Source organism: Cryptococcus depauperatus, chromosome 1 (assembly GCF_001720195.1).
Source record: "Cryptococcus depauperatus CBS 7841 chromosome 1, complete sequence".
In the NCBI taxonomy this organism is placed as follows: Eukaryota; Fungi; Basidiomycota; class Tremellomycetes; order Tremellales; family Cryptococcaceae; genus Cryptococcus; species Cryptococcus depauperatus.
Window position 1 is genome coordinate 43,952 of NC_089468.1, and position 24,046 is coordinate 67,997.

General features: G+C 44.5%; 9 protein-coding genes across 9 annotated transcripts; 4 read left to right on the top strand and 5 right to left on the bottom strand.

Annotated features, from left to right (window-relative positions):
• Positions 1-295: 295 nt before the first annotated feature.
• L203_100011 (uncharacterized protein) lies at positions 296-2,234 on the bottom strand (the record flags this gene model as incomplete). Its single annotated transcript, XM_066209479.1, has 6 exons — positions 296-328; positions 380-411; positions 467-684; positions 743-1,012; positions 1,067-1,410; positions 1,458-2,234. 6 exons carry the CDS (start codon positions 2,232-2,234, stop codon positions 296-298), a joined length of 1,674 nt encoding a protein of 557 aa, XP_066065576.1.
• Positions 2,235-2,524: 290 nt separating this feature from the next.
• Positions 2,525-3,333, top strand: L203_100012 (60S ribosomal protein L15-A; the record flags this gene model as incomplete). The annotated part of the gene is made up of 5 exons (XM_066209480.1): positions 2,525-2,554; positions 2,610-2,923; positions 2,971-3,033; positions 3,083-3,256; positions 3,309-3,333. 5 exons carry the CDS (start codon positions 2,525-2,527, stop codon positions 3,331-3,333), a joined length of 606 nt encoding a protein of 201 aa, XP_066065577.1.
• Positions 3,334-3,723: 390 nt separating this feature from the next.
• Positions 3,724-4,986, bottom strand: L203_100013 (uncharacterized protein; the record flags this gene model as incomplete). Its single annotated transcript, XM_066209481.1, has 1 exon — positions 3,724-4,986. One exon carries the CDS (start codon positions 4,984-4,986, stop codon positions 3,724-3,726), a length of 1,263 nt encoding a protein of 420 aa, XP_066065578.1.
• A 796-nt stretch (positions 4,987-5,782) lies between these two features.
• On the top strand, positions 5,783-7,893 carry L203_100014 (uncharacterized protein; the record flags this gene model as incomplete). The annotated part of the gene is made up of 6 exons (XM_066209482.1): positions 5,783-6,219; positions 6,265-6,564; positions 6,615-7,089; positions 7,136-7,414; positions 7,465-7,627; positions 7,679-7,893. 6 exons carry the CDS (start codon positions 5,783-5,785, stop codon positions 7,891-7,893), a joined length of 1,869 nt encoding a protein of 622 aa, XP_066065579.1.
• Positions 7,894-8,173: 280 nt separating this feature from the next.
• Positions 8,174-10,635, bottom strand: L203_100015 (uncharacterized protein; the record flags this gene model as incomplete). Its single annotated transcript, XM_066209483.1, has 6 exons — positions 8,174-9,367; positions 9,412-9,750; positions 9,802-9,984; positions 10,040-10,147; positions 10,197-10,534; positions 10,581-10,635. The coding sequence occupies 6 exons, from the start codon at positions 10,633-10,635 to the stop codon at positions 8,174-8,176; spliced, it is 2,217 nt and encodes a 738-aa protein (XP_066065580.1).
• Positions 10,636-10,767: 132 nt separating this feature from the next.
• On the top strand, positions 10,768-11,120 carry L203_100016 (uncharacterized protein; the record flags this gene model as incomplete). The annotated part of the gene is made up of 3 exons (XM_066209484.1): positions 10,768-10,807; positions 10,863-11,050; positions 11,100-11,120. 3 exons carry the CDS (start codon positions 10,768-10,770, stop codon positions 11,118-11,120), a joined length of 249 nt encoding a protein of 82 aa, XP_066065581.1.
• A 567-nt stretch (positions 11,121-11,687) lies between these two features.
• L203_100017 (uncharacterized protein) lies at positions 11,688-14,416 on the top strand (the record flags this gene model as incomplete). The annotated part of the gene is made up of 4 exons (XM_066209485.1): positions 11,688-11,963; positions 12,019-12,082; positions 12,130-14,048; positions 14,105-14,416. 4 exons carry the CDS (start codon positions 11,688-11,690, stop codon positions 14,414-14,416), a joined length of 2,571 nt encoding a protein of 856 aa, XP_066065582.1.
• Positions 14,417-15,363: 947 nt separating this feature from the next.
• Positions 15,364-18,593, bottom strand: L203_100018 (uncharacterized protein; the record flags this gene model as incomplete). The annotated part of the gene is made up of 16 exons (XM_066209486.1): positions 15,364-15,465; positions 15,524-15,644; positions 15,711-15,817; positions 15,871-16,092; positions 16,145-16,254; positions 16,311-16,350; positions 16,405-16,520; positions 16,576-16,644; positions 16,695-16,812; positions 16,863-16,987; positions 17,041-17,317; positions 17,368-17,469; positions 17,521-17,662; positions 17,846-17,946; positions 18,070-18,124; positions 18,175-18,593. 16 exons carry the CDS (start codon positions 18,591-18,593, stop codon positions 15,364-15,366), a joined length of 2,226 nt encoding a protein of 741 aa, XP_066065583.1.
• Positions 18,594-18,819: 226 nt separating this feature from the next.
• On the bottom strand, positions 18,820-23,684 carry L203_100019 (uncharacterized protein; the record flags this gene model as incomplete). The annotated part of the gene is made up of 19 exons (XM_066209487.1): positions 18,820-18,828; positions 18,884-18,903; positions 18,971-19,139; positions 19,195-19,662; positions 19,728-19,955; positions 20,004-20,134; positions 20,192-20,321; positions 20,375-20,560; positions 20,616-20,978; positions 21,048-21,211; positions 21,264-21,865; positions 21,915-22,021; positions 22,082-22,186; positions 22,240-22,372; positions 22,441-22,619; positions 22,677-22,772; positions 22,825-23,018; positions 23,074-23,417; positions 23,473-23,684. 19 exons carry the CDS (start codon positions 23,682-23,684, stop codon positions 18,820-18,822), a joined length of 3,840 nt encoding a protein of 1,279 aa, XP_066065584.1.
• Between the last annotated feature and the right edge of the window lie 362 nt (positions 23,685-24,046).

Sequence of the window (24,046 nt, forward strand, 5' to 3'; positions counted from 1 at the left end):
CATACTCCGCTCATACTGCCATTATCCTTTTGGCTTAGGGCCCATACCAAGTTCAGTATAAGATGCGGTTTATTGAAACCACATTGAAGCCATCTATTATCTGCAATAATTTTGAAGAACCAACTTTGATTCACGTTTATTCAGCAAGAGAATAAGTCAGCCATATAGTATCTGGTTGAGTAATTGACTTTGCAATTCAAACAAAATTGCCATATGCATGGTCTTGAAAACAACCAAAAGAGCTACTCGATAGTTTCGATTATGTCTGGTCATTTTGAGCATATCTTGATCAATACTACTCATGTTTGGGCTTGATATGAGGATATATCTATAACAATGGTAATATGAATGAGCATACAAGCAAAGAATGATTACGCACCTTGCCTGGATTCATTAGGTTGAATGGATCGACTTTGGAGGATCAGCTTAACCTGTTGAGAAAAACAAAATTCAAAGTATAACATACAGGTCCTCTTCACTGTCTCCATCAAATTGACAGTCCCCGTACCCAGCTCAGTGTCCAGATACCGAATCTTACCCAAGCCAACTCCATGTTCACCAGTACAAGTCCCTCCTAAGCGGATAGCTCGTTCGACCATCTCATGTACTGCGTGTTCGACCTTGGCCAATTCTTCTTGAGAGGTGAAAAGGGCCAAGGAGTGGACGTTACCGTCTCCCACATGGCTAGATAATATAGCCTTACTTTTAATTCATGATATGGAATTTAATGGACAAGGCCTACCCAAAATGACAAGCCACGATACCTCTCTTTTCAAAGTCTTTCGAAGTTTCTTGTACAAGTCTTGGTAATTTACTGATAGGTACACAAACATCAGTTGTCCACACTCTGCTGCCTTCAACCAAACCCAGCACACTCCAAAGTGCTGCTTTTCTACCTTGCCATAAGGCCTCTGCCTCAGCATCGGTTTTTGAAAACTCAAAGTTGGAGCCACCATGTTTTGCAATAACTGACTTGACTCCTTGAGCAACATCTTGCATTGAAGCATCAGATCTAATGTGGCGAATGAGCAATGCCACTATGATAAGATGAAATGAAACGCTTTACCCTTGGAATTTGAAGAACAAGGAGTCGACGGGTTTAAATTGTCTTCCTGCAAGGCCGCTTTTGTTGACAGCCTCCATCGTTCTTGAATCTAAATATTCGACACATTGGACAGGGTAGCCCTTATTTACAATTTCAGTGGCAGCTTTTACAGCTTCTTCTACTCCGTTGAAGGTAACTACCGCAACTTTTGTGGGTAACAGAGGTGCAAGGCGTAAGGAAGCTTCAGTAATGATACCAAGAGTGCCTTCAGCGCCGATAAAAAGTTTGGTAGCGTCCCAACCGGCGGCAGATTTCCTTGCGTGGGAGCGGGTTTGGATGACTTCTCCGGTGGGCAGGACAACAGTCTGGCCTCTGGTTAAGTAATGTCTTTGAAAGGAAAAGAGAAGTGTACGAGGTTGAGAAACCATTCTGCCTTGGCAGTACCATATCTGACAGCGTTTGTTCCACTGCACCCTGTACCTACCATTCCTCCAATGGTGGCGCCAGGTCCTGGGTCAAGAGGAAAGAATAGTGGAATGCTCTTTTCTCTGAGAAACGCATTCAAATCTTCCCACTTGACACCGGCTTGAACACGGGCTTCACCATCCTTCTCTGAAACCTCAAGAACCTTGTCAAGTATGGACAAATCTATGCTTATACCCCCAAAAGGCGAGGAAAAGTGACCCTCAAGAGAGGTACCTCCGGAAAATGGAGTGATTGGGATTTTATATTTGTGCGCCAACTTGACAACTTCCTGGACTTCTTCCGTAGATTCAACCCAGACAACAACGGTAGGTTTCTTGGCCGGATGGTAGCTCCAGTCGCTAATGCCATGTGTTTCCAAGTCTTCGTTATCTGTAGAAACTTTGTCGGCTTTCCCTCTCTTTTTCCAACTTGCTTTCAGCTCTTTGATGGCAGCAAGGTAATCCTGGTGGGAGCCATAGCTAGGCTGGTTGGCTTCTTGATGCCTGATGGCTTGAGTAGACAGCTGAAGTGTGGTTGGTGATGGGAGTGAAGACGTGCTGCCGACCAGATAACCTGCGCCGGCAAATAAAGCAAGAGATAGTGAGTACCATAACGAAGAGAAGCGTGAAGGCTGTGGGGCGGTAGAGAAGAGCTGGCGAGTAGCTGGAGACAGAAAGAAGGCTATCTTGCGTTTTCTAGCTAGAACTGGGCGAAAGTATGCCATTTATGTAGAAATGAAGTTGACGAATGATTTAATCTTTGCGTCTGCGATAGAAATATGAAAAGTAAATGCGTCGGATGTGTCTACCGATGTTACCGGCAATTGCCGAATCAGGATTCGGCGTAACCTGAATACACTTGTAAAAAAAGTTAATCGTAGTAATCGGCGTTTAACGTATGCCACATTGATAATCCCATGAAATTGATTCCGTTGTCATCTGTGGCGCTTTTGCAATTATTTCTTGGATTTTTGGTCCTTTACACCTCAAGAAAACTAGAAAAGGGGCAGTCAAAATGGGTGCTTACAAGTATCTACAGGAGCTGGTGAGCAGAACGGTAATGGTAGAGGGGAGCAGCAACTGATTGGCCATGGCAATAGTACACCAAGAAACAATCAGACGTCCTCCAATTTATCTCTCGAGTTCGATGCTGGGAGTTCAGACAGCTCGCTGTTATCCACCGAGCCTCGCGACCTTCTCGACCTGACAAGGCTAGGCGTTTGGGATATAAAGCCAAACAGGGTTATCTCATTTACCGTGTGAGGGTCAGGAGAGGTAACAGGAAGAAGCAGGCTCCCAAGGGTGCTACTTATGGTAAACCCGTCAGACAGGGTGTCAACCACCTCAAGAGCCCTAGAGGATTGAAGGCTACTGCTGAGGAGAGAGTTGCCAGGAGATGTGGGAACTTGAGGGTGTATGTAGCCTTGGGCTAGACGGACAACACGTACTGATTGATGATAGTCTTAATTCTTACTGGGTCAACCAGGACGGTGTTTACAAGTATTATGAGGTTATTCTCGTGGAGTAATTTCAGTGTTTTTTAGTTTCGGAATTACCTCTCATCTTATCGTAGTCCTTTCCACAAGGCCATTCGACGAGACCCCCGAATTAACTGGATCGCTAACCCAGTCCACAAGCACAGAGAGATCCGCGGCCTCACTGCTGAAGGCAAGAAGAACCGCGGTCTTGGTAAGGGATCTAAACACGCTCATCAGCCCCGGAAGGCTTCTTGGAAGAGGCACAACACGTATGTATTTTTGTCGTTTAGAATAGAAAGTCACACTAATTCATGCTAATAGTCTGTCTCTCCGTCGATACCGATAGACGACGAACACGATGCGGAGTTATGCTCGAGTTCTTTAAAAGAGAATTCGGCGTTGCCGAAATGGTTTCTATCGGCTTTAGGGCGAATGCATTTTCGATCCTGTGCATAGACTCTCTTGACTTATATGCCGAATATTGTGGAAGCAGTTCCCGAATAAGTCAAGACATACCATTAACGAGTGTAGCGAAACAAAAGAGATGCCAAACGGGGGTAAGAAGCTAAATACTGTTTGGGTCACAGAACATGACATGGTTGCATCACGATGAATCTATCAGATATACAAAGCAGCTCGATGGCTATTTTGTGCATCACGTCACAGCTAGCCATAGCCGCATGCGCTTATAAGCATTAGACAAAGCAATAAGGATCAATCCCATTTGTGGAGGATGTCAACGAATCCTTAGTGAGGACAGCATTCTCTGCAACGGACCTGTATCTGTTGTATGTGGCCCTGCGTTCTGATTTGTAATTGCTGCTGTGCGCATACCTGTTTCTAGGTCCCTGTCATCATAGGCTGGCGGCATTTCACGACGATAAGACCACCAGGAGCCTACTCTGGTTGGGGCTCTGGTTGGGGGTGGGCTTTCTATGCCGATGATTCCAGTTTCTAGGTTCCTGCCATCATAGGCTGGCGGCATTTCACGACGATGAGACCACCAGGAGCCTACTCTGGTTGGGGCTCTGGTTGGGGGTGGGCTTTCTATGTCGATGATTCTAGTTTCAAGGGGCGACAACTCTATACCATCTTCATGCAAACCCTCGTTTGTGTCACGGCGGTTTGTGTTACGGCGACGAGTAGGAATAAGGTCTGTCACACTCGGGCGGCTACTCAAAGCTCGAAATATTTCTCGAAGAGACATACCGTCAAAGAAACACGTATCCAACAGACCGTAATTGTTCTGCAACGGCGCGCCCAGTCGAGGAGGAACGAATGAACCCACATAATCAGGTCGTTGACGTTGATCATCAGGCTGCGTACTTATATTTTTCATGTCATCTCTTACGTCACCCATGACAGCTAGCCAAAGCAAGAGCGATAACTTTGAAGGAGGATATTGAGTGCTTACGTCCCGAGTTCTTTCGTCAAAAGTGCCTTCGTTCTCTCTTTTGGGTAAAACCGTTCCCCTCCGGGAAGGTACTGGTACACTCCAACCTTCCTGCCAACCTTCCCTCAAACTAACGTCGTCGAGAAGAGCTTTGTGTGTGCAACCAACGCTGCCACATTGGAGTGTGACGGGCCAGTTATTCTCAAGACGCTTGCGTTTTTGAAGCTTTACCATCTCATGGCCAAATGACGCCCAACTTTTTTTCTCTGCATCGCAAAAGTCTGGATACTTCAAGTCAGAAAGTGGATAATCTTTGATCTGACGGCGGTATTTTACAGCAGCGTCCATGAAACTTTTAAACGTTTCTAGACAACTACGATACCGACCTTGATCGCCTTTTGGCAACTGGTTGATAATTTCCGAGTCGGGTTCTGAAAACTCCCAACAATAGTATGGCTCATTTGACTGGTCAATCGAAGTTGAAAGCATAACGTTTAGTGGCTCGGTTTGTTGGGAAGTCGCATTTGTGTTGGAAAAAGAGGGTTTCACGTCAAACGTAACCGTTTTTTCTTTCTCTTTCCCTTTTGAACCTTCTGCTTCTGTCATCTTGAAGTGATTAGGTGATCAATGAAGCAAAATATTCCTGCTGTCCAAATTCCTCCATTATATATGTATCTCTGCATCAATTGCGGAGTAGGCTGACTGGAAAAGTGACTTGTCTTCCGCAAGAAGAGGATCGTAGGGGCTTCTCACGGCCGCGCCGTATCGATAAGAAGCGACTTTAAACATATATAAAAGTATCCTGGTCCTTTCATAACTGACCAGTCATCTGCGACCCTAAAGGTCATCCTCCTATGAGGAGTGGAATTTTGTAGAGCAGCCACCAGGGTTATTATCATTGCTGGAGCAGAAATTTGGCCTTCTTCAATGACATGTCGTGTTTGTTTTTGGCAACCCGAAGCAAGGTCAAGGGATGATAGGGGAAAGTGTGGTCGTCTCTTGATGTCTTGCTTTACAACGAGAGAAGGCGAGCCGGATTGCAGTCTAAGCCATGTCAGTCTTGGTGTGTTCTGAGAAGAACAACTAATGATGGAATAGATGGATGATAATGTAGCTAAAACAAAATGCAGAGCGTTAGTGTCCATTTCGGGATTAGGCGGCCAGCGCCGCCGGAATTAATGGCGACAACGATGTTTTTAATGGCGAGCAGGCATGTTTTGATAACCCACTCACCACTCATTTTTACTTTATTATTTTCGTTTGATTCGACCCTCAACCCTCATCGCTGGGTGGTCGCTGCAGCTGGGCAAGGTGAAGAAGCTGCCACAAGGACACGTTTTTTTCGTGGAAAGAAACAAGTCCTTACAATCTCAAGTTTTTGGGCCATCAATACGCCTAGAAGATGGCCGAGGCGACTGATAAGGCTGACTTGATAGATGGCCAACGACCGCTACGGCAGGCGCAGCTATCGTTGCGGGAGCTTCCGGGACCAGACATTCTGCCGTCTCACCGTCCAACGTTGGCAGAGTTTAGAGCAAGTGAAGGGCCATTGACCCGGGCGACCAAGCTCAGAGCGTTATGGAACTCTCTCCCGTCTCTGCCGTCCATTCCAGTTGGAGGCGAGCCGACAGACACAAAAAAGATGCAATTGCCTGGACAGGGTACCACTCAAGCCCTCTCGCGAGAAAGAGCCGAACGGTTGAAACGGCTGTATGAGGAAGAGCTGGTCCAAAAGGTCAGCGAGAAGAGACCGCATAGCAGCCTATGGGGCGGTCCAGATGACTTGGAGCCAGAGATAAAGAATATTTCTAGCAAGGGCATTGCATGGCAGGATTTTAGGTGGGTTCGTTATGTGTGCCATTGGGTTTGCTAACATGACTCTAGACGATTTCTTTGGGATAAGGAGAGAGAACTGTGGGATATTTTTCAGGACCTTGACAAGAATGGTGACGGCAGGCTTGATGCAGTCGAGATGCGAGCAGCTCTAGCACGATCCGGTGTAAATTTGACACCTGCCACTGTTTCTGATCTGGTCCAGTTTCTTGCGAGCCATTCAGATCAGGGAACGATACCAAAGCTTGACGGAGAAAACGAAGAAGGATTATTCTTGACATTTGAAGATTTCAGAGATTTCCTGATCATGTTGCCCAGGAAAGCCACACCATTTGAAATTTACAAATGTGGGTTACGTCGTGGCAAGCAAAGCTGACGATTACCATAGTCTATCAGGTTAGAAAACGCTTTTCTGATGGTCGGGGAGCTGCCCGAGTTGATAAAGAAGGCGACATAAGCGTCTCTTTTCCTAAAGCGCCCGGTGCCCCCCTTAGTTCTACCGCCTCAGGTTTCTTTCACCCTCCTAAACCACAAAGTCCGGAAGACGACGAATTTGCTGACAGACCTGAAGATGCAGAGGATGAAATGGTTGAAATACAGGAAGATCGTCATGAGGCTTGGCGGTTTTTGCTAGCCGGTGGAATTGCTGGCGGGGTATCAAGGACCGTGACTGCTCCATTCGACAGGCTCAAAATTTATCTCATAACCACACACGATTTCTCATCTTTTTCTTCTCCTCATTTAAACCACCCATTAAGAGCAAGTGCTAGGGCTGTCACACATCTTTGGGAAGCGGTTAAAAGGATATATGTGGATGGTGGTAGTCTCCGGGCGTTCTGGGTTGGCAATGGATTAAATGTGACAAAGATCTTTCCTGTACGTCTTGTTTATGATTTTATAACAGGTCTCATCTCTCGTACAGGAGTCAGCGATAAAATTCGTCACTTATGAACAGTCCAAGAAATTTTTTGCAAAATATTACGACCATGTCTCGGATCCTTCTGCCATTTCATCCACTTCTCGTTTTCTGTCTGGTGGCTTTGGCGGTATCACATCTCAGTTTTCGATTTATGGATTAGAAACCCTTAAGACAAGGATACAGAGTGATTTAGGACCTAATCAAGGGTGGAAGCAAGTGGTAGGGACTGCAAAAGGAATATGGAGAGCTGGGGGTGTGAAAGCTTATTACAGAGGTCTAATTGTACGTTTGGGCCATATATTTAAGGACGTACTGACTTGCTAGACGTTCAGCTTGGTCTTGTTGGTGTTTTTCCATATTCAGCAATTGATATGGGTACATATGAAACTCTGAAAAATACATACTGTCGTTCCACAAATACGGATGAACCGCCTGTATTTGCAGTTTTGTCTTTTGGTGCCCTTTCAGGATCAATTGGCGCTGCTAGTGTCTATCGTACATTTTGTCTACCGTGATTTACTGCAATAATGCTAACTGTTTCGTCAGCTGTCAACCTTCTTCGTACACGTCTTCAAGCGTCAGGATCTTCCGGTCACCCCCAGTTGTACACTGGTTTCCGCGACGTTCTTCATCAAACTCTTGCCAATGAAGGTTGGAGGGGTTTGTATAAGGGATTGTTGCCAAGTATTTTGAAAGTTGGACCTGCGGTTGGTGTCAGTTGGATTGTTTATGAAGAGTCAAAAAGAATACTGGGAGTATAGACTCTTGCGGCGTTTAGTATCAAGATGTAATAGAGGGGAAGAGATCAACATTTAGGACATAAAGTTGACATCAAGCAATTCAACATCCATGTTGGAGTTCATCATATAACTCTTAACAGACATACATTGATTCTTCATGGCATAGTGTAACCCATTGGATAGACGATGAATTTTGTGATTCAAACATAACGTACACCTGTCATGGCATTATATTTTGACACAACATCTACAGTACTCGTCGCACCCTCGTGTTCACACTTGACCAATCACACTTGACCGATTAGTCCTCAACATGTACTTCATTACTTGACTGCCGATTTTGACCCAAAACTTTCTTCTTCAGCAACTTCAACTTTAGTTCAAGTGCTTTTCTCTCTTTCGTTGCACTTTCAGTCTCTGCCTCGTTCAGTTTTTCGACCATCCTCTCTATTCTGGTCTCCATTTTACACCCTCCTTCATTCTTTTTGTGACATTCCCTATTTATGGTGGCTTCAACACCTTCATCCCATCTTTCGGTATCGTTCTTGGGGGTTGGAGTTGAAAATGAAAGGGTGTTGGCTGTATTTGAGCTGGGGAGCGCAGATACAAACTGAGTTGAAGCTCGAAGATTGGCTCTTTCGTGTTCAAGTTTAAGCCGCATCTGAATCTTCGCACGTGTTGTTGAATGGCGTTTTTCCACCAGAGAAACAGCAGTTGCCGGTGCTTCTGGCTGAAAAGACTTTGATTTGTTAAGTGTAGATAGACTGGCTTTGGCTCGTGTAAATTTTCCTTTTGGGGACGGCCTTGACTGCTCTTGTTGCAATACATATGACTGACTGCTATCTGATATATCCATTTTTGCCTTATTTAATCTTTCTTTCAGGGAAGGCCTTGCTAATGATGGAGTAGAGACTTTGTGGCCAGCGACGCCCCTGATAGATATAACTTTTGCATTTAGATGAGGTGGAGAATCGTGAGTGTTTTGCAAATTTGCTAGATAGCCTGTGTCATCTACTGCACAGGCTGCCGTTCTATGCAACATATGAGGTTCTTGCATGTCATCAATCCTCATTCGTTTGGTTGGTGGCGAAGGCAGTAACTCCATTCTGTTATTTTCTTCCCTCTCCCTCTTGAGGTCATTTTTCCTCGCTCGATCCTGTATATTTCGCACATCACGACGTTGTTGCCCTTGTGAGAAACTACTACTCCTTCCCCTACGAAGTTCTGGTCGTATATTATGTTGCTCCTGCCAGCAATGAGCGGGTAATTCGTCACGATGAGCGGGGATATCACGACGAGACAATGGAGAGCGGCAGCCGGATTGATGCGGAGGTGACCAAAAGGGTGAAGGAGAACAGCGGTATCGAAGGGGAGAAAGTGGGGGGTTCAGGTGCGGAGACAAAGGTCGAGAATAAGAGGAGCAAGAAGATAACGATGAGGACGAACACGGTTCATGCCTGGATTCGAAAGGTGGAGACTGTGGTATGGCACCATACTACATCGATAAGTTCATGTGATCCAAGAGGACTGATTACTCACCTTAGCCACCTCATCGTACTTTTTCAATTCTCTATATGGACTTCTTAAGAAAGAATAGAGCTCATGAATAAAATGTTCTGTTCCGTTTGGAAACCCCGCAGATCTGCTGCTCGTATCCAGCACCTCACCCATTATTCGGATCATCACATCGGACCGAATATCGATACACTTGAGGAGAAATATGATGTACAAGGTGAGTGATTCAACGTGAACGGAGGGGAAAATTCGAAGTTCACGTCTGATGAATGCTTTAGCTCGTTGGATTTGCTCGGGACTGTCGTTTATTTGTTTTGGATTGGGATTAGGACGAAAGCGAGAATGCCGATTTGAACCCATGTGCTGCGATAGATTAGTCTAACACTTGTGAGACGTGTTTGTGGCAGGATCTACCTTGACATAGAGACCATGCTTGTAATACTCTTTCCGTCTCAGAACCTGTTTTTTGAGCTCATCGTGTTCAATTCTTTCTTGTTGCCCCCTTACTGGCCGTTCTTGTCGGGTTGCAAGTTGTCTGGACAAGGGACTTGTCGGATATATAACAGCGGGCATGTGCCGGAGAGGAGGTAGATAATACTATATCCGAAAGAATTAGGCATTGCCTGGCAACATATTACAAAACACCACATGCCTTGGTAGGAATCCGAGCTGCCAGATCATGCAGAAAAAAGGCCGCCATGTCTCCCGAACAAAGTGGACATTTTCGAGATCGATTCGCCCATAAGCAAATACAATGAAACTGCGGAGAGTGAGCAACTTTTCGCTGTCAATGGCTTGAAAGCACTTGCGCAAAACTCATGTCTGCAGACTCCCACAATAGTCCTGTCTCTCAGACCCATCAAACAGATGCTACACCGTTCTTGGTCTACACCCTCTTCGTCGCCGCTCAGCTTTGTATCATAGACATTCTTTTCAGAGGCCGTAAACTCTCGTCTTTTTCCCTTGTTTCTTTTGGTATAACTTTCGTTCAAAGATTCGTTTGGATTAGCTGGCAGCTCATTGTCCCACTCCATTCTTTTTCTAGTAGCAGCCAGACGCTCTGGCGAAGGTTTTCGTGGCAGCGAAGAAGGTCTGGACGGCAAGTTTGCTACCGTATGACTCAAGATAACGCCTTCAGCCTCGTCGACTACGATAGATGAGCTGGTGATCAAAGTCTCTGAAAAGTGACAAACGATAGATGTTGTCCTCGGCAGCTGCTCTGCGTGGCATGGCAGGGTCGAACGCCATATTACCAGACTGCAAGTAATCAAAAGTATTTAATTCTACGATCTTGTAGAATTATGAAAAGAATTGAGAAGATAATTATTTTAAAAGAGTTGTGCGAGTAGAATCCACGAGGCGGGAAAACCTCCACTTTGAATGTCCACCCATTCTTTTACATTCACATTCATCCCAAAAGGTAATGAATCATTTGTTTCTTGAGTAATCATAACGAATCTTTTAACAAAAACAAGTTAAACTCGGCCATCTGGGCGTGGAAACCATAGAGAGAAAGGGATCAATCTACAACAACTCGCCAGAAGATGTGCAGACGACCCGATTCAGTAACCATCCCACAGAGTCATACTTTACCGCCAGACCCTGCGTGAGATGGGATGCGCCTAAGAATGTTGAAGTTTCCTATCAGACAACCAACACTATGGTGGGTATGTTCTGTCGCCTCACCATCTGACATTCAAAATGTATGATAGGGCCAGGCAAAGTTCCCATGATGATTTACAACGAAAAGGTCATATACCACTCTCAAATTAGACTTTATAGAAGTAGCCGACATACTGAATTGTATAGTGGAGCATCCACTACGTAGCTGGTAGACACAACCTTCCTCGCCAATATCTCGAGCTGCAAAAGAAAAGTTACAGAAAGGCTTGTATGAGTTGGATACAACTGGATAATGGCAAGCAACTCACTCTCCGTCAACGAAAAGGAAAGCGGCGATCGCCGCCTTCCTCTTTGTTGGCTCATATCTTCCAACATTAATAAAACCATCTGTCCAATTCTCTCGAGCTGTCATGTATCGACTGCTCTTTGGGTTATTGTCTAACTTGGCCTTTTTCTAATCCTAATCCTTTTTATTATAATACTTTGTTTATTACTAATACATTCACTTGGCCATCTTCAAATAACCATGCCATCTTATCAACGCACAGACCTCCAAAGGGAGTGTTTTGCGGCATGTTGGTATGTTGAACGACTGGAAACACGAAAAATAAATAAATGGGACAACAACTTTTTCTTACTTTTTCTTTTCTTCTTTTCTACAACGGCGTAAATGGAAAATGCTCAGCGACGTTTATTGTCGCTTTAGAGGTGTGATGGGCTGTGGACAGTTGTCAGAGGCAGAAGCGTCGGCTGCGGTGGTTTCGAAGGAGCAGGAAGCTAGGTGGTTGGGTTGGAAGGAAGAACAAGCACAGGATGTAGGATTGGATCCGTCCCTGCCTTCAGAGGCAGGCTCAAGAGACACAATTGACGCAATCGACACTCGTCAAGGGCACAAGATGAGAGCGGTACTACCTAACGGGCAACAGCTGCCGGACTGGATGTCTTTAACGACTGTAAGTTGAAGGTTGACTGAGAGGCCGACAGAGAGGTTACTGACATGGACGTTAGTACGTGACGGAGCAAGGAGGTATACCCATCACGACAGCAAGTATTGTCGAGTTGCCTTTGACATGTGAGCACTTGAGATTTCATTTCAACATTGTCTGATGCGTTGGGTAGATTATGGTCCGTCTATTCCACTCGGACCGGGATGGTCGTATGGTGGGTCAGTGCCACCTCATTCAACAACGTCCAAGACGACAGCTTCGTCTACGGCTCGGACAAGATTGACTGCTTCGAGGTCGGCAACGCTGTCATCGTCTACGGAATCACTGCAAACTTCAACATCGTCGCCAACCTCATCCAATTCACGCAGCTCTACTTCAATGTTGCCGCTTCTTAGTTCCTCATCAAAGTCTGTTAGCACGCCCACCTTTTCGTCGAGCTCGACGCACGCATTGCCGACGTCTTCAACATTGTCAACAGGAACCGTTGTGCCATCTACTACGGCATCGTTGGCAAACCTGTCTACGCATCACAACCTGTTGGCTCCTTTGCTGGCTGTTCTTGTCCCAATCGGAATTGCTCTGCTTATCCTCTTCATTATCCTCTGTTTCTATCGTCGACGGCGACTCGACAAGGATGTCGGGTTATTTCCCTGGCTTTTCAAGCCCAGCCAGTGGGTCCCTGTGCCGGCTGGGCCCGCGGTTCCTTCTCAGAAAAAGCCGCTGTCCAATAAGTCCAAAACATCATCGCACGGTATTGGTGGCTTGAAATCACCTGATGAAAGATCTGCCCTCCTTCCCGACTTTGTTGCCCAGCATCATCGCAACTCCTCCAGCATATCCGGCGTTAACGTCAGCGCGGATAATGATGAAGAGATGCGAAATCTTGTTCGCCAGAATCAATCTCTTCTCCAACGCCTGACAGTTGGGTTGGGGTGGGCAACGCCCAATTCGCTCCATCGCTCCGATGTTTCCTCTAGACGAACAAGCAACGGGACGGCAGAGAAGGGTATGGATACTGGGAGAAGGATACTATCAGGAGCAATGGCTGCTGCCGAGGCAGCGGCCGTTAGCCTCAAGCGAAATAGCAGGTCAACGACCCAGCCCACCTCAGGAACAGGCTCAAGTGTTCACAGGGGAGAATATGAACGAGTGCTAGACGATGATCAGTTGTTTTATAAAGTTCCAACAGAGACTCAGAGTTCACGCGAGTCTGCAGCAGATACAAATACTACTAGTTCAAGCAAGCAGTCCAAGGGCTCACGTTGGGTAAACACTCAACCCATTCTGCCTGAAGAAGTCGCTTCTCACCACGAATCTAGACCCTCGATGACCTTTAGCGTAACTGTTCCCGAGACACCTGGTAGTAAAAATCTCTCCGAAAAGGATATGGACGTGGTTGAGTTTGGCAAAAAGACAACCATGGGAGGCAACAAGTCAATGCAAAAGGAAAAGATGAAGTTCCCTATGCCGCCTGGTTTAGAAATCTACAAGCACAGAAACATTGGACAGGAACTACCCAACAGAGCCTCTACCAGTGATGATAAGATTTCAAAAAAGGAAAGTCGAACAAGCTCAGAAAGCTGGCATTCTGCGCAAAGCGAACAGTCGGCTGGCTATCAAGCTGCCCCACCTCCTGGATCCCCTCTTCGTCGTAATGAGCTAGATTATAAACACGCAAGCTTATCAGTCTTTGGCTCTGTTCCGGCCACGCCAACTGGAACCTCATTCGAACACGGCAACGTGTCCACATCTCCTCATTCTGCCTTATCGCATGCTCTGAAAGAGCCCAGCCCTCAAAAGCCCATTCATCCTCCTTCAGTCTTTAGCACGCCTGAGCGAAATCCTTTTCCTCATCGTCACCAGACATCTTCAAAGGCAGATGATACTATCAACCCCATCAAGCGTATGTTTTCTCGGACCCCTCAATCAAGCACGGGATCGAAATCCAGAGTAGAACACGATTCATATCATGGTCAGCCCCTCATAGATGAGGCAAGCTTGAAGGAAGGAGGCGGAGGTGTTGTTCCTCGAGGAAAGAGGAGTGTCGGAGAGTTTGGAGAGACTTTGAAAAGGTCACAAAGCGTCACTGCTGTATGTTGACATTCTTTCACCATACGCATAGTTACTGATATTTGATCTTGACATAGTCTCCAGTCATCGTTTCGCCTTCTCAGGCATCCCTTGCTCATTCTTCCGAATCAGCATCAATTTATACTTCCAACCTCGGATCTACCCTTTCTCAATCACGATCTGGATCATCAAATGGCGGTGGGGTTACCAACACTTTTAGGGAAGTGAAGGAAGCTATGAAAGGCGACGCTGTGCGAGGAATGAGGAGTCAAGCAGAATTTATCCGAGCCTCCAGAATTGGAGTGTCGTTTGGGGAGGTACCGCCATTGCCAAGCTCTGAAACGCACTCAACTGGTTCTAGCAAGCAGAAAGCTCATGACAAGACCTGAAAGTCATCCATCAATCAATTAATCAGAAGAAATTGAATAAGACGTGGATGAAAGCACGTTCAGTAGACGCTTATGAGACGAGATCAAGAAATTACCATATTAAATCTAGTTTTACCATTTTAATGTCCATTGTAAATTGACTTGGTCTTATGTATGCATATATGACACTATCTGCTACTGTGCCACAAGATTGTCTGGTCTAGATGTCCAAATCTGAGTAATAGCGAATAAGATCGGAATTTGAAACATAGATTTGGGACGAATGGTTGATTTAAAGGCAACTTCATGAACCAGGGATATTGCTACTGTGTCTTATACACGTATCAGTTGAGCACTACTGTATCCAGCTTTCCTAGGTGAACAAGCCTGATGTACAAAAAGGCGGAGCAACCAGAGATATCAATTGGCATCCAAAGGAGTAAGTGTGATAGATATCATCAGGAATAAACTATATGTCAAGCTCCCTTGTGCTGCCAATTCAACAGGATCGATAAATCCCTACTAAGCTCTCGTTTTACACTGAACAACTATTAATGGCGGCACAACCAGCTTTGACAGTAACTGTTAGGCCAAGGGTTTGTGAACAAGTTTCTATAGTATCAACTAACAGCTCAGATCACAACCGTCTTCAACTTGGTCTTACATATGGCAAACTAGCTGCCAGTACCTCTTTTTGATGTATAGGGAAAAGCATTTAGTGAGATCAAGTATTCAAGGTGCTAAAAGATTACATACTATCCCTACCACCTGATGATTTATACAAAACCTATCTATAGGTTATATAGCATGATCACAGTCTGATTAATATTGATAAAAGTCGTAGATTACGTTAAGTGTCGAGCATTGTTGGCAGCACGACACAACAAATAGCCCGATCAACTATGCTTGCTGAGTTTTTTCTTTGAGTTTGAAATCTTACCCATGGTAGACCACTATGGGTCATGGTATCAAGCTCGGTCCCATCGAGAGAAAACTCTTGTTCCATAACCCATACTCTCTATCTCTCGCATTGTTTCTGTTAGGCCTTTGTGGAAATGTGATGGACCAAGCTAGTTTATTTGCATTTTATTCATTCAGTAGACATATGGACCGAAGAGAGAAACTTACGAGATCAGTGATTCCGGCTAGCTCGAATTTCTTGAGTTGACCTGGTTTGAGGTGCGCAAAATGGACTGCAGTACCTCGTTCATCATAAGCTTTGGCAAGCTCAAAGAGGATTTGCATTGCCCTGGTTGAAGAAGAGATTAACATTTGCCATAGGTATGAGCTAATAAAGAAGAAAGAAACAACTGACGAGGCATCAATCTCCTCAACATCACCCATATACAGTACCAATGCTTTAGCTGACTCTCTCCTAGGTTCATCGCTCGGATGACTTCGTTCCATCCCATATAATTCAAGCTTCAAAAGGCTTGCTGAGAACAACATATATCTGAACACTGACACTGACTTACTCTTCTCAATCTTTCCTTCAGCTGCCCTGTATTGGCAAAATTTAGACTTTCCCTTATCCTTACCACCAAAACTCCAGGTATCTCTTCTTGAGCAGCTTCATCTTCATCAATAGGAACCCATCGATCCGTGCCAGGTAAGCGACCGATGATCTTGATACGAGCTTGCGTGGATTTTTGTATAACGAGAATAAGTGAAAAAACCACTGAGGCAACAAGACCAAGCTTGAGGCGGTACAAATCAGTGACGACAAAAGCATAAAATGTGAAGGCACACCTCAATTGAGAACAAAAGAGTCAGAAAAAAGGTGCCAACCATTTGAAGGAAATCTGTCCACGCGCCCAATTTCCAAAAGTACAAGATTTCATGAGGCGCTTCATTAAGAACTGTTTACAAGTCAGATCTTCTTTGACTTTAATAAAATGACCATATCAATGCTTACTAGCATAGACTACAACTGTAACAATTGCGGCAAGAACTGCCTACAGGAGTACGTTAAGCTCTTTGTACTACAATGGCGAAAAAAACGACTGTACCTTGGGAAGATAATACAAAAGCGGCAGAAGGAAAAATATTGTGGAAAGTATAGAGATGCTAGTGATGATACTGGCCATCTGTGTTCTGCTACCTATCTGGCCATTAAGGCGAGAGCCTAAGAAGATTTGTCAATGACCAATGGACCAAAATCACAAATAGGAATGACTCGCGAGTAATGGATCCAAAGACAGGAACAGCACCAGTACCAACGATGAATGAAGCAGATAGATTGGCAGCACCTTGTAACCATAAATATCCTTTATACGCAGTATTTGAAAGAATTACAGACCAAGAGCAACTAATTCCCGATTTGGCGACACAGCATAACCGTACTTGGAAGCATTTTCTCTCGCAGCAACAATTGAATCTACTACGCCGACAACAGCAGCAACAAAAGCGGTAGGAAGCTATGGTATAGCGATTAAACGGCGAAAACGTTATAAAAAGCACAACATACGGTCGTATTAAAATGCTTAACAGTTCTCTTGAATATTGGCCATCCAAATGGAAGCTCTGAACCGCCTTTAATCTCTCCTAATACTTCAACCCCTTTAGCATCCCAATCCAACAAGGCAGTCAGAACTATTGCTGAATCAGAGAATCTATTGTGAAGTGTACAGTATACCATCACTCACAAGTTGTTCCAACAACTAGGAACAGAATTTCTGGGACATATTTCACCCACATTCCGCCAGGTCGTTTCAATATGTGCTGTTTGACAATTCTTGTTAAGATCAGAAAGCCCAAGCTTGTGAAGCTCAAGATGGTGGTTGCTTTATTGATTTCATGTATGTTGTTAAAAACAAACAGAAGTTTAGATAATGGGCGCATTGGGGATTTCTGCCCAAGTCTAGGCGAAGAAAGCAGCGCTGCCAGGCCGAGCATTGGGATAAGCTGTTCAATAAATATTATCTACAGGCAATTGAGCTTAGATCGCATAGCCAATCAGAACTCCAACACACAACACCGACAGCGGTGATAAAGCCTCGAAGCAACGCTCGAGACAGCACGACATCGAGAAAACCTAAACGTAAGAGACCAAGAACACTCGTGATGACACCAATCTGAAGTGATAATCAGCTGAAATCATATAAACTAGAAAACTCAATACATACTTGTAAAGTGGTGATGAGGGCAATGGCAGCAGCTTCAATCTCCGGGTGTGATAACTTGTCATGTGGATCGCCATACACAATATGTTGGATGACTTGTCCAACCATGAGAGATAAAGCAGCCTCTGGTCCTATTGATAGTTGACTGCAGTTTGGTCATCAATTAATGCTTTGGATACAGCATGACATGCCCCCAAAACAATCCAGAGCTCCCCAATATGAGACAAAACTGTCCAATTATGATGGAAACATCCTCATTTGGATATCCAACAACTGTCATGCAAAACCCTGCGGCTCACCCAATTGTTTCAATAACACTCAAACTCACCGGCAAGTACCTAGAGCACCATACACTAAAGCTGGAATTGCTGTTGACCATAGACCGGCAACAGGAGCCAAGTGCGCCAAGCCGCTGGCATAAGACATAGCCTATATACGTGATTAGCGAACGGTTCAATGCAAATCAGTCTTTAGTATCCAGTGCAGTAGAGGCCTGGATGACTCGAGATCTGATGAGAATCATCTCAACAGTTTACTACCACTTCGACATACCTGAGGCACTAACAAGCAAGCAACAGAAACACCAGCAACCAAATCGCCTAAAAACCTACGTAAATCATGGTCAGCAATAATCGTCTCAGACAAGAAGTGATTTACAATGACCAGCTGTACTTTGGTAACCAGTCAGTGATTGGCACATAATACTTTGACCTTTGTTTTATTCTTTGAACATAAGTCAATGCCACGCTAGGCTGTTGGTTTGGTATTCTTCTATCCTCTTCTTGACTCGAGTCCCCAGAGTAATTGCTTATATCCGGATGGAGGGGCTCATCCTCATCTGTTATTTGCTTGGGGTTAGTCGAAAAATTACGTGAAGGAGCCCCGTCTTGTCCATATCTGTTCATCAATGGAGTAGTTTCATTCAGAGCGGAAGATAATGGTTTGCCAAACAAAACTGCTAATAAGTTGGATAGATTGTGAGGAACTCGAGCTGTAGATGGTTCAGCATTTGATGAATCATCATCCCTCAAGAGCATAAGGTGGTCGTCACTGTTGGTAGTTGGGAGGCTTGCCATTATCAAATACTTTTGCAGCGTGAATAATATTGAAGACAAAAGCAAATCAAGATTAAAATACAAAATGTGTTTATCAAACCCAAGATTTACCTCCACTTTTTGTAAATGGCGGAGAGAGCCGCCGACATCTCCACAGAAAGAATATCATGGAAACCAGACTATATATCCAATAATGCATCTGAATAAGAAGAGACGATATCATGATCAGCCAGCAATGCTGTTGCGGCTATAGGTACTGGAAATTAAAACTTTAGCTTTTGCGCTAAACCTTTATGACCAAAAGAACTTACCAAACTGGCTGCAAAAACAACTGTATCGGTCGCAAGAATCGGCAGTAAGCGCTGAGCCATTCGATATAGAGAAAAGCAAATACTGACTGTCTCTTTTGATCAACGATTGGGCGGTCTCCATCTTTTGAAACAAGTCTGCGTCGCCAATGACTCGTGCCGCGTCTCTAACCTCTCTACAAGTTTCATCTAATCTTGTAATCACCCGCACAATAGTGCCTTCTGCCACATCAGTGAGTTCTGTAATCTTGTTGAAAGGCTATAGGGTATTAGCTCATACACAACTGAAAATGATGATAGATATAAATACGCACTAGTCCTTTCGCCCATTCATAGACAACTTCCACCAATCCTGACTTGTACTTGGTAGCAAACTCGTCGTGCTGCACTTGGCACATATCTTGTTCCCTTTCGACTTCATCGGCAATCCTGTATATTACATCTAAACCCTCTTGCAGCTTAGTGGGAATGATCGGCTGACTCTCCGTTTTCTCAACGAAAACGAAAATTGACAACAAAGCCACTACCTCTTCTGGAGAATAATCGGCAAGAATGTTTTCCAAAATGAGTTCAGTCAGGATTAGTTCTGGAGCAGAGTTGATTTCACAAGCGACCCTTCCCTTGAGCAGAACCGTGGAGTTCTCATCAATGAAAGAAAGGCGTTTTAATACCTCGACACGTGAGTCGTAATCTGGAAGGAGTGCCAGGTTTTGATCTGATAAGGTAAGCTTGAGATCTTGCAAATTCTTTTCGATTTGCTTTCTCTCGTGTACGATTGCGTACTGTACAGGGTTAGTGTCAATACCATAGAACAAAACCCAATGTTGTGGACAGGATTTGAGCTTACATGATCTGCAAAATCTTTGCAAAGAACACATCCAAGCTTTCTCAGTCTGTCAGCCAGCGAATTTCTATTCTTATATAGTTCTTGGATTTCAATTTCTCGCAGCCTGCTCCAATCAACTTCAGGAAGTTCAGCAAATGTAGAGATATCTTCATGTAAGCTGACAAGACCATCAACAGTTTTGACAACATCGGGGCTAGGTTTGCCCTGATTCATGCGAAAGAAATCGGACTAAGATAGCGTTTAGTGGCTCTCATGATAAAAACGGAAAAGACGCACCTTTATAATACGGTCCAAAACATAAGAAATAACGTATGTATCAACCTGAGTAATTTCGAAAGTAGGATTTGGAAATTTGCCGCGAGGCAATATGGGTGGCCACTGTGGAACAACCTCGCTCGGTTTTAAATCTATCTCATCCATGAGTATCAATACCAACATAGTGAATGATGGCAATATTAACTAACCATCTTGACCAGACTTTTGACTGGGTGTGACAAGGACCAAGACTTTGTATGCTTTTGAGGGTTGTACACCGCTATCCATAGCAATCCTTGGAGCATTTCCCAAAATTATAGCAAGATTCCCTGGATAATGCTATGGTGACGGTCAGTTATCACCAATTTTCAAAGCAAGAAAAAGAAACCTACTGAATTCCTCAATACCACTACCCGTCCTGGCAAGAATATCTTCCCATTCTGCGTCGACCGAGAGGCTTTGATTAAGAATTGAGCGTTAATGCGCGCGCATTCGTGTGAAAGGTCATAGTATGCATTGATATCTGAGGAGCAAGTGACGCAGTCAATTGATGGGAGCTTGGTAAGTTGCTTCTCTGTCTTGAACCGCGAGTCAGTGTCAGGAATTTGAGAGTATAAGAGAATAAATACGTACCTGGGTAATTAATTTTTGCTGTTCTGGGGCCATCTTTTGTGTAGCATTCTCTGAAAAACTCCTCTTAATCATTTCCTCAACTTTGAGGGCTTCTACTCTTAACAAATTAAGAATCATATTATAGGTTAATCTGAATTGGCTGCACAATTTCCCAGGAACACCAAGCATCATCTCCTGCAATTCATGAACAGGGGGAAGCTCATCTCCCGAAAGAATAATAACAGTGCCTGTTGTATCCAAGCCACGACGACCCGCTCGACCGGCCATTTGAGTATACTCGCCTGGTAAGAGATTACGGAATGATGTACCGTCATGCTTGCAAATTCCAGAAAAAACAACACATTTGGCGGGCATATTGACTCCCTATTAACTCAACCCGTTAGCTTTGAGATTCGGCATCAGTAAATAGAAGAAAAACCATGAGTGACATACCATAGCAAAAGTTTCCGTAGCAAACAGTACTTTGACTAAACCCCTGGCAAAAAGTATCTCAACCACTTCCTTAACTAAGGGCAACAAACCCCCATGATGAACTCCAATACCTCTAGATAACAGCTCTCTCATACGAAGAATCTGAGGCAAAGTTCTGTCATCACCTGTATAAGTATTAGCTCCTATACGTTAGTGAATTTGACAAAGAAACATCACCTTTTAATCTTGTAAGGCCCTTTTCCCAAATCAAATGAACTTCACTTTTCTCCTTTGCGGCAAGCATGTCCATACTCAAATTGGACGCATACTCTTCACATCTCTTCTTTGAGAACACAAAATTGACAACGGGAAGAAGAGCCAGCTTTTTGAGGTGGTTTATGAGATGAGTCCAGACATTCTGATCTAACACATGGGATGGTCTTGAGAAACCTCCTCGACTGTTGCCTCTGCCTCCACGCGAAGATGCTGCAGGAGCAGGAGCTCCATTCCCACCACCGCGATTTAAATGAGCTCGACCACCGCCTACACGAGTGAAAGGGGCTGATCGACCTGTTGGTAATTGGTTGATTGATGATCCTCTTCCTCTCATTGCTCCCCCTCGCCCACCGGTTTTCTGTATAGGTAACAGTCCAGCTGCCTCCCTTTCTTTGTCTTGCTTTCTTCTTAGAGCTTGTCCGGCTGTATCATACCCTGCGCCGAGAAACTGGGATTTTGAATCTACAATTTTGTGGAGCTCTCGACCCGCGTACAAGTAGTGCTCAAGCGGCACAGGTCGGAAAGGGGTGGAAATAACGTAAATATCTTTCTTTTTGGTTCGACTACGTTTATGTGAGTTTTGAATTGGACAGTTAACAAAACAAAGCATACCCAACCCAATCTGCAAATTCCTTCGTATTGGGTACAGTGGCTGAGAGAAGAATGATTCCGACATGCTCAGGGAGCATAATGATTACCTCCTCCCAAACAACACCCCGCTGGATATCATCAGTCTTGCTTTGTGATAAAAGGTTTAGGGTTACAGACAAACTACTCACCTCAGCGTCATTCACGTAATGTACTTCATCAAAAATAACAAACTCCACATCTCTAATCAAATCTGCACCTTTGTACAGCATACTCCGAAGGATCTCAGTCGTCATCTACAAGTTTTTAATTTTTTGTCGAATTTATTAAGGAATTTAGAGATGCTTACAATGAGACAGCTCCCCTCGGGATTAATCTGTACATCACCAGTAAGAATACCAACAGACGCCGGGTCAAACGTAGTTTTGAAATCTCTGAACTTTTGATTTGATAGTGCCTTGATTGGTGAAGTATAGATAGCTCTATAATGTGAATTAGTAAATATGGAATAGAAGGAATACATTTGAATGTCAGAGCCAGCGATACTGACTTGGTCATGTGTTTGGCAGCTAAGGCTATAGCATATTCTGCCACAACTGTTTTACCTGCCGAAGTGTGAGCGGCAACGAAGACAGAATTTCCATTTTCAAGGTGAAAAACAGCTTCTTTTTGAAAGTTATCCAGTTCAAAAGGCCAAGTTCGAGCTGGCTCAGGAACAAGTTCTTCAAACTAAATTTCATGTTTGTGAGTCTCCGTCAGTCAGCCATTAGATAAGCATTGACATACGTTAAGCAGCTTCTGGTTGACATCGACAACATGAGCCCATTCTTTTTTTACTACAGATCGGTGGGTTGCTTTGGAAGGTGGAGGTGCTGGAAGACGCTACAATGCGATGTGTAAGCGATTACAGTTGAAAACAGGAAATGTGCCTTACACCAACTGGCAGCAGGTCATCTATGTTTTTGCCACTTTGCTTGAGGGGCACATGATCAATGCCGTCGATATCATTCGCGTTGTCCCCAAGCCGAGAGATTGCCAGTTGAGGTTCGAATTCGTTTTCACGATGCCGCCGGCGAACTTTCACAGCGAGACTTTGAGGTCCTAGCATCTCTGCTAGAAATTGATCCGCTGCATAAAATGAGTATAGAGGAAAATAACTTGTTGAAGTAGATGAAAGACTGACCGCCTTCTAGCTTCAACCCTCGAGGCATTCCTGGCGCCCTTGTCTTCCACCCATCCTCATCATCAATAGTCTCCTCCTCTGATTCCTCTACGCGAGCTGCAGCATCAAGACCTCCTGGATTAAACGGAGCATAGCTCCCTTTCCCTCTCACGAAATTCTGTAAAGGCCCAGGGGCTCTTGTTGTTGAGGAGGAGAGAGCCGGATGGGCAGGTGGTTTGGGAGCAAGGGCTTCGCGCCAGCCTGTGAAGTCTTGACTGAGGCCTCTGAAAGACGGGACAACGGAGTGAGTTTGGTAAAGAGGAGTAAGGGCCAGATGAGGAATGGGAAGTTCTACTGGGGGCTGTCTGCCAACATACAAACGTTAGCTTAGTTTTGAAAGTGAGGACTGAGTGTACCTACACCTGCCATAGAGCTAGGTCGTGGTCATTCAGTTTTTTTGGAGGGGCCAGGACCTCATTAAGGAGTAATTTTAAAGCTTCATCCTTGGTGAGAGGCCCATTGATACCCAGGCTCGCTGCAAGATCTTGCGATGGGAGGGCATAATGAGCTGTTGGCCGTGCTGCTGTTCCAAGGATGTCTAGAAAGAGCTGATCTTCTCCTTCCGGCTTCATTGAGATTTTATCCCACTCTCTTGATACAAACAAGAGAATAATTATTGAAAAAAAAGAATGATAAAAGACTATATAATCATCAATCGAAGTGATTGCGCCAAAGAATGAGTGATGGATAGGCGTGGTAGATAATGAAAATAGGCATGCGAACACTTGACACGCCTAATTATATAACTCTGAGTCTAGTCTTAAAAATTGTTTATTACCATTTTTATACACTTTTTTATATATCATATATAAACCGGGTCAAAACCTTGAAAATATAACTAGTCACGTGACCTCACATAAGTCTTTCACTTCATCCAGTACAACAATAATTCAAGAGTTGATCTCTAGAGGACTTTCATAAATAACTGATTACA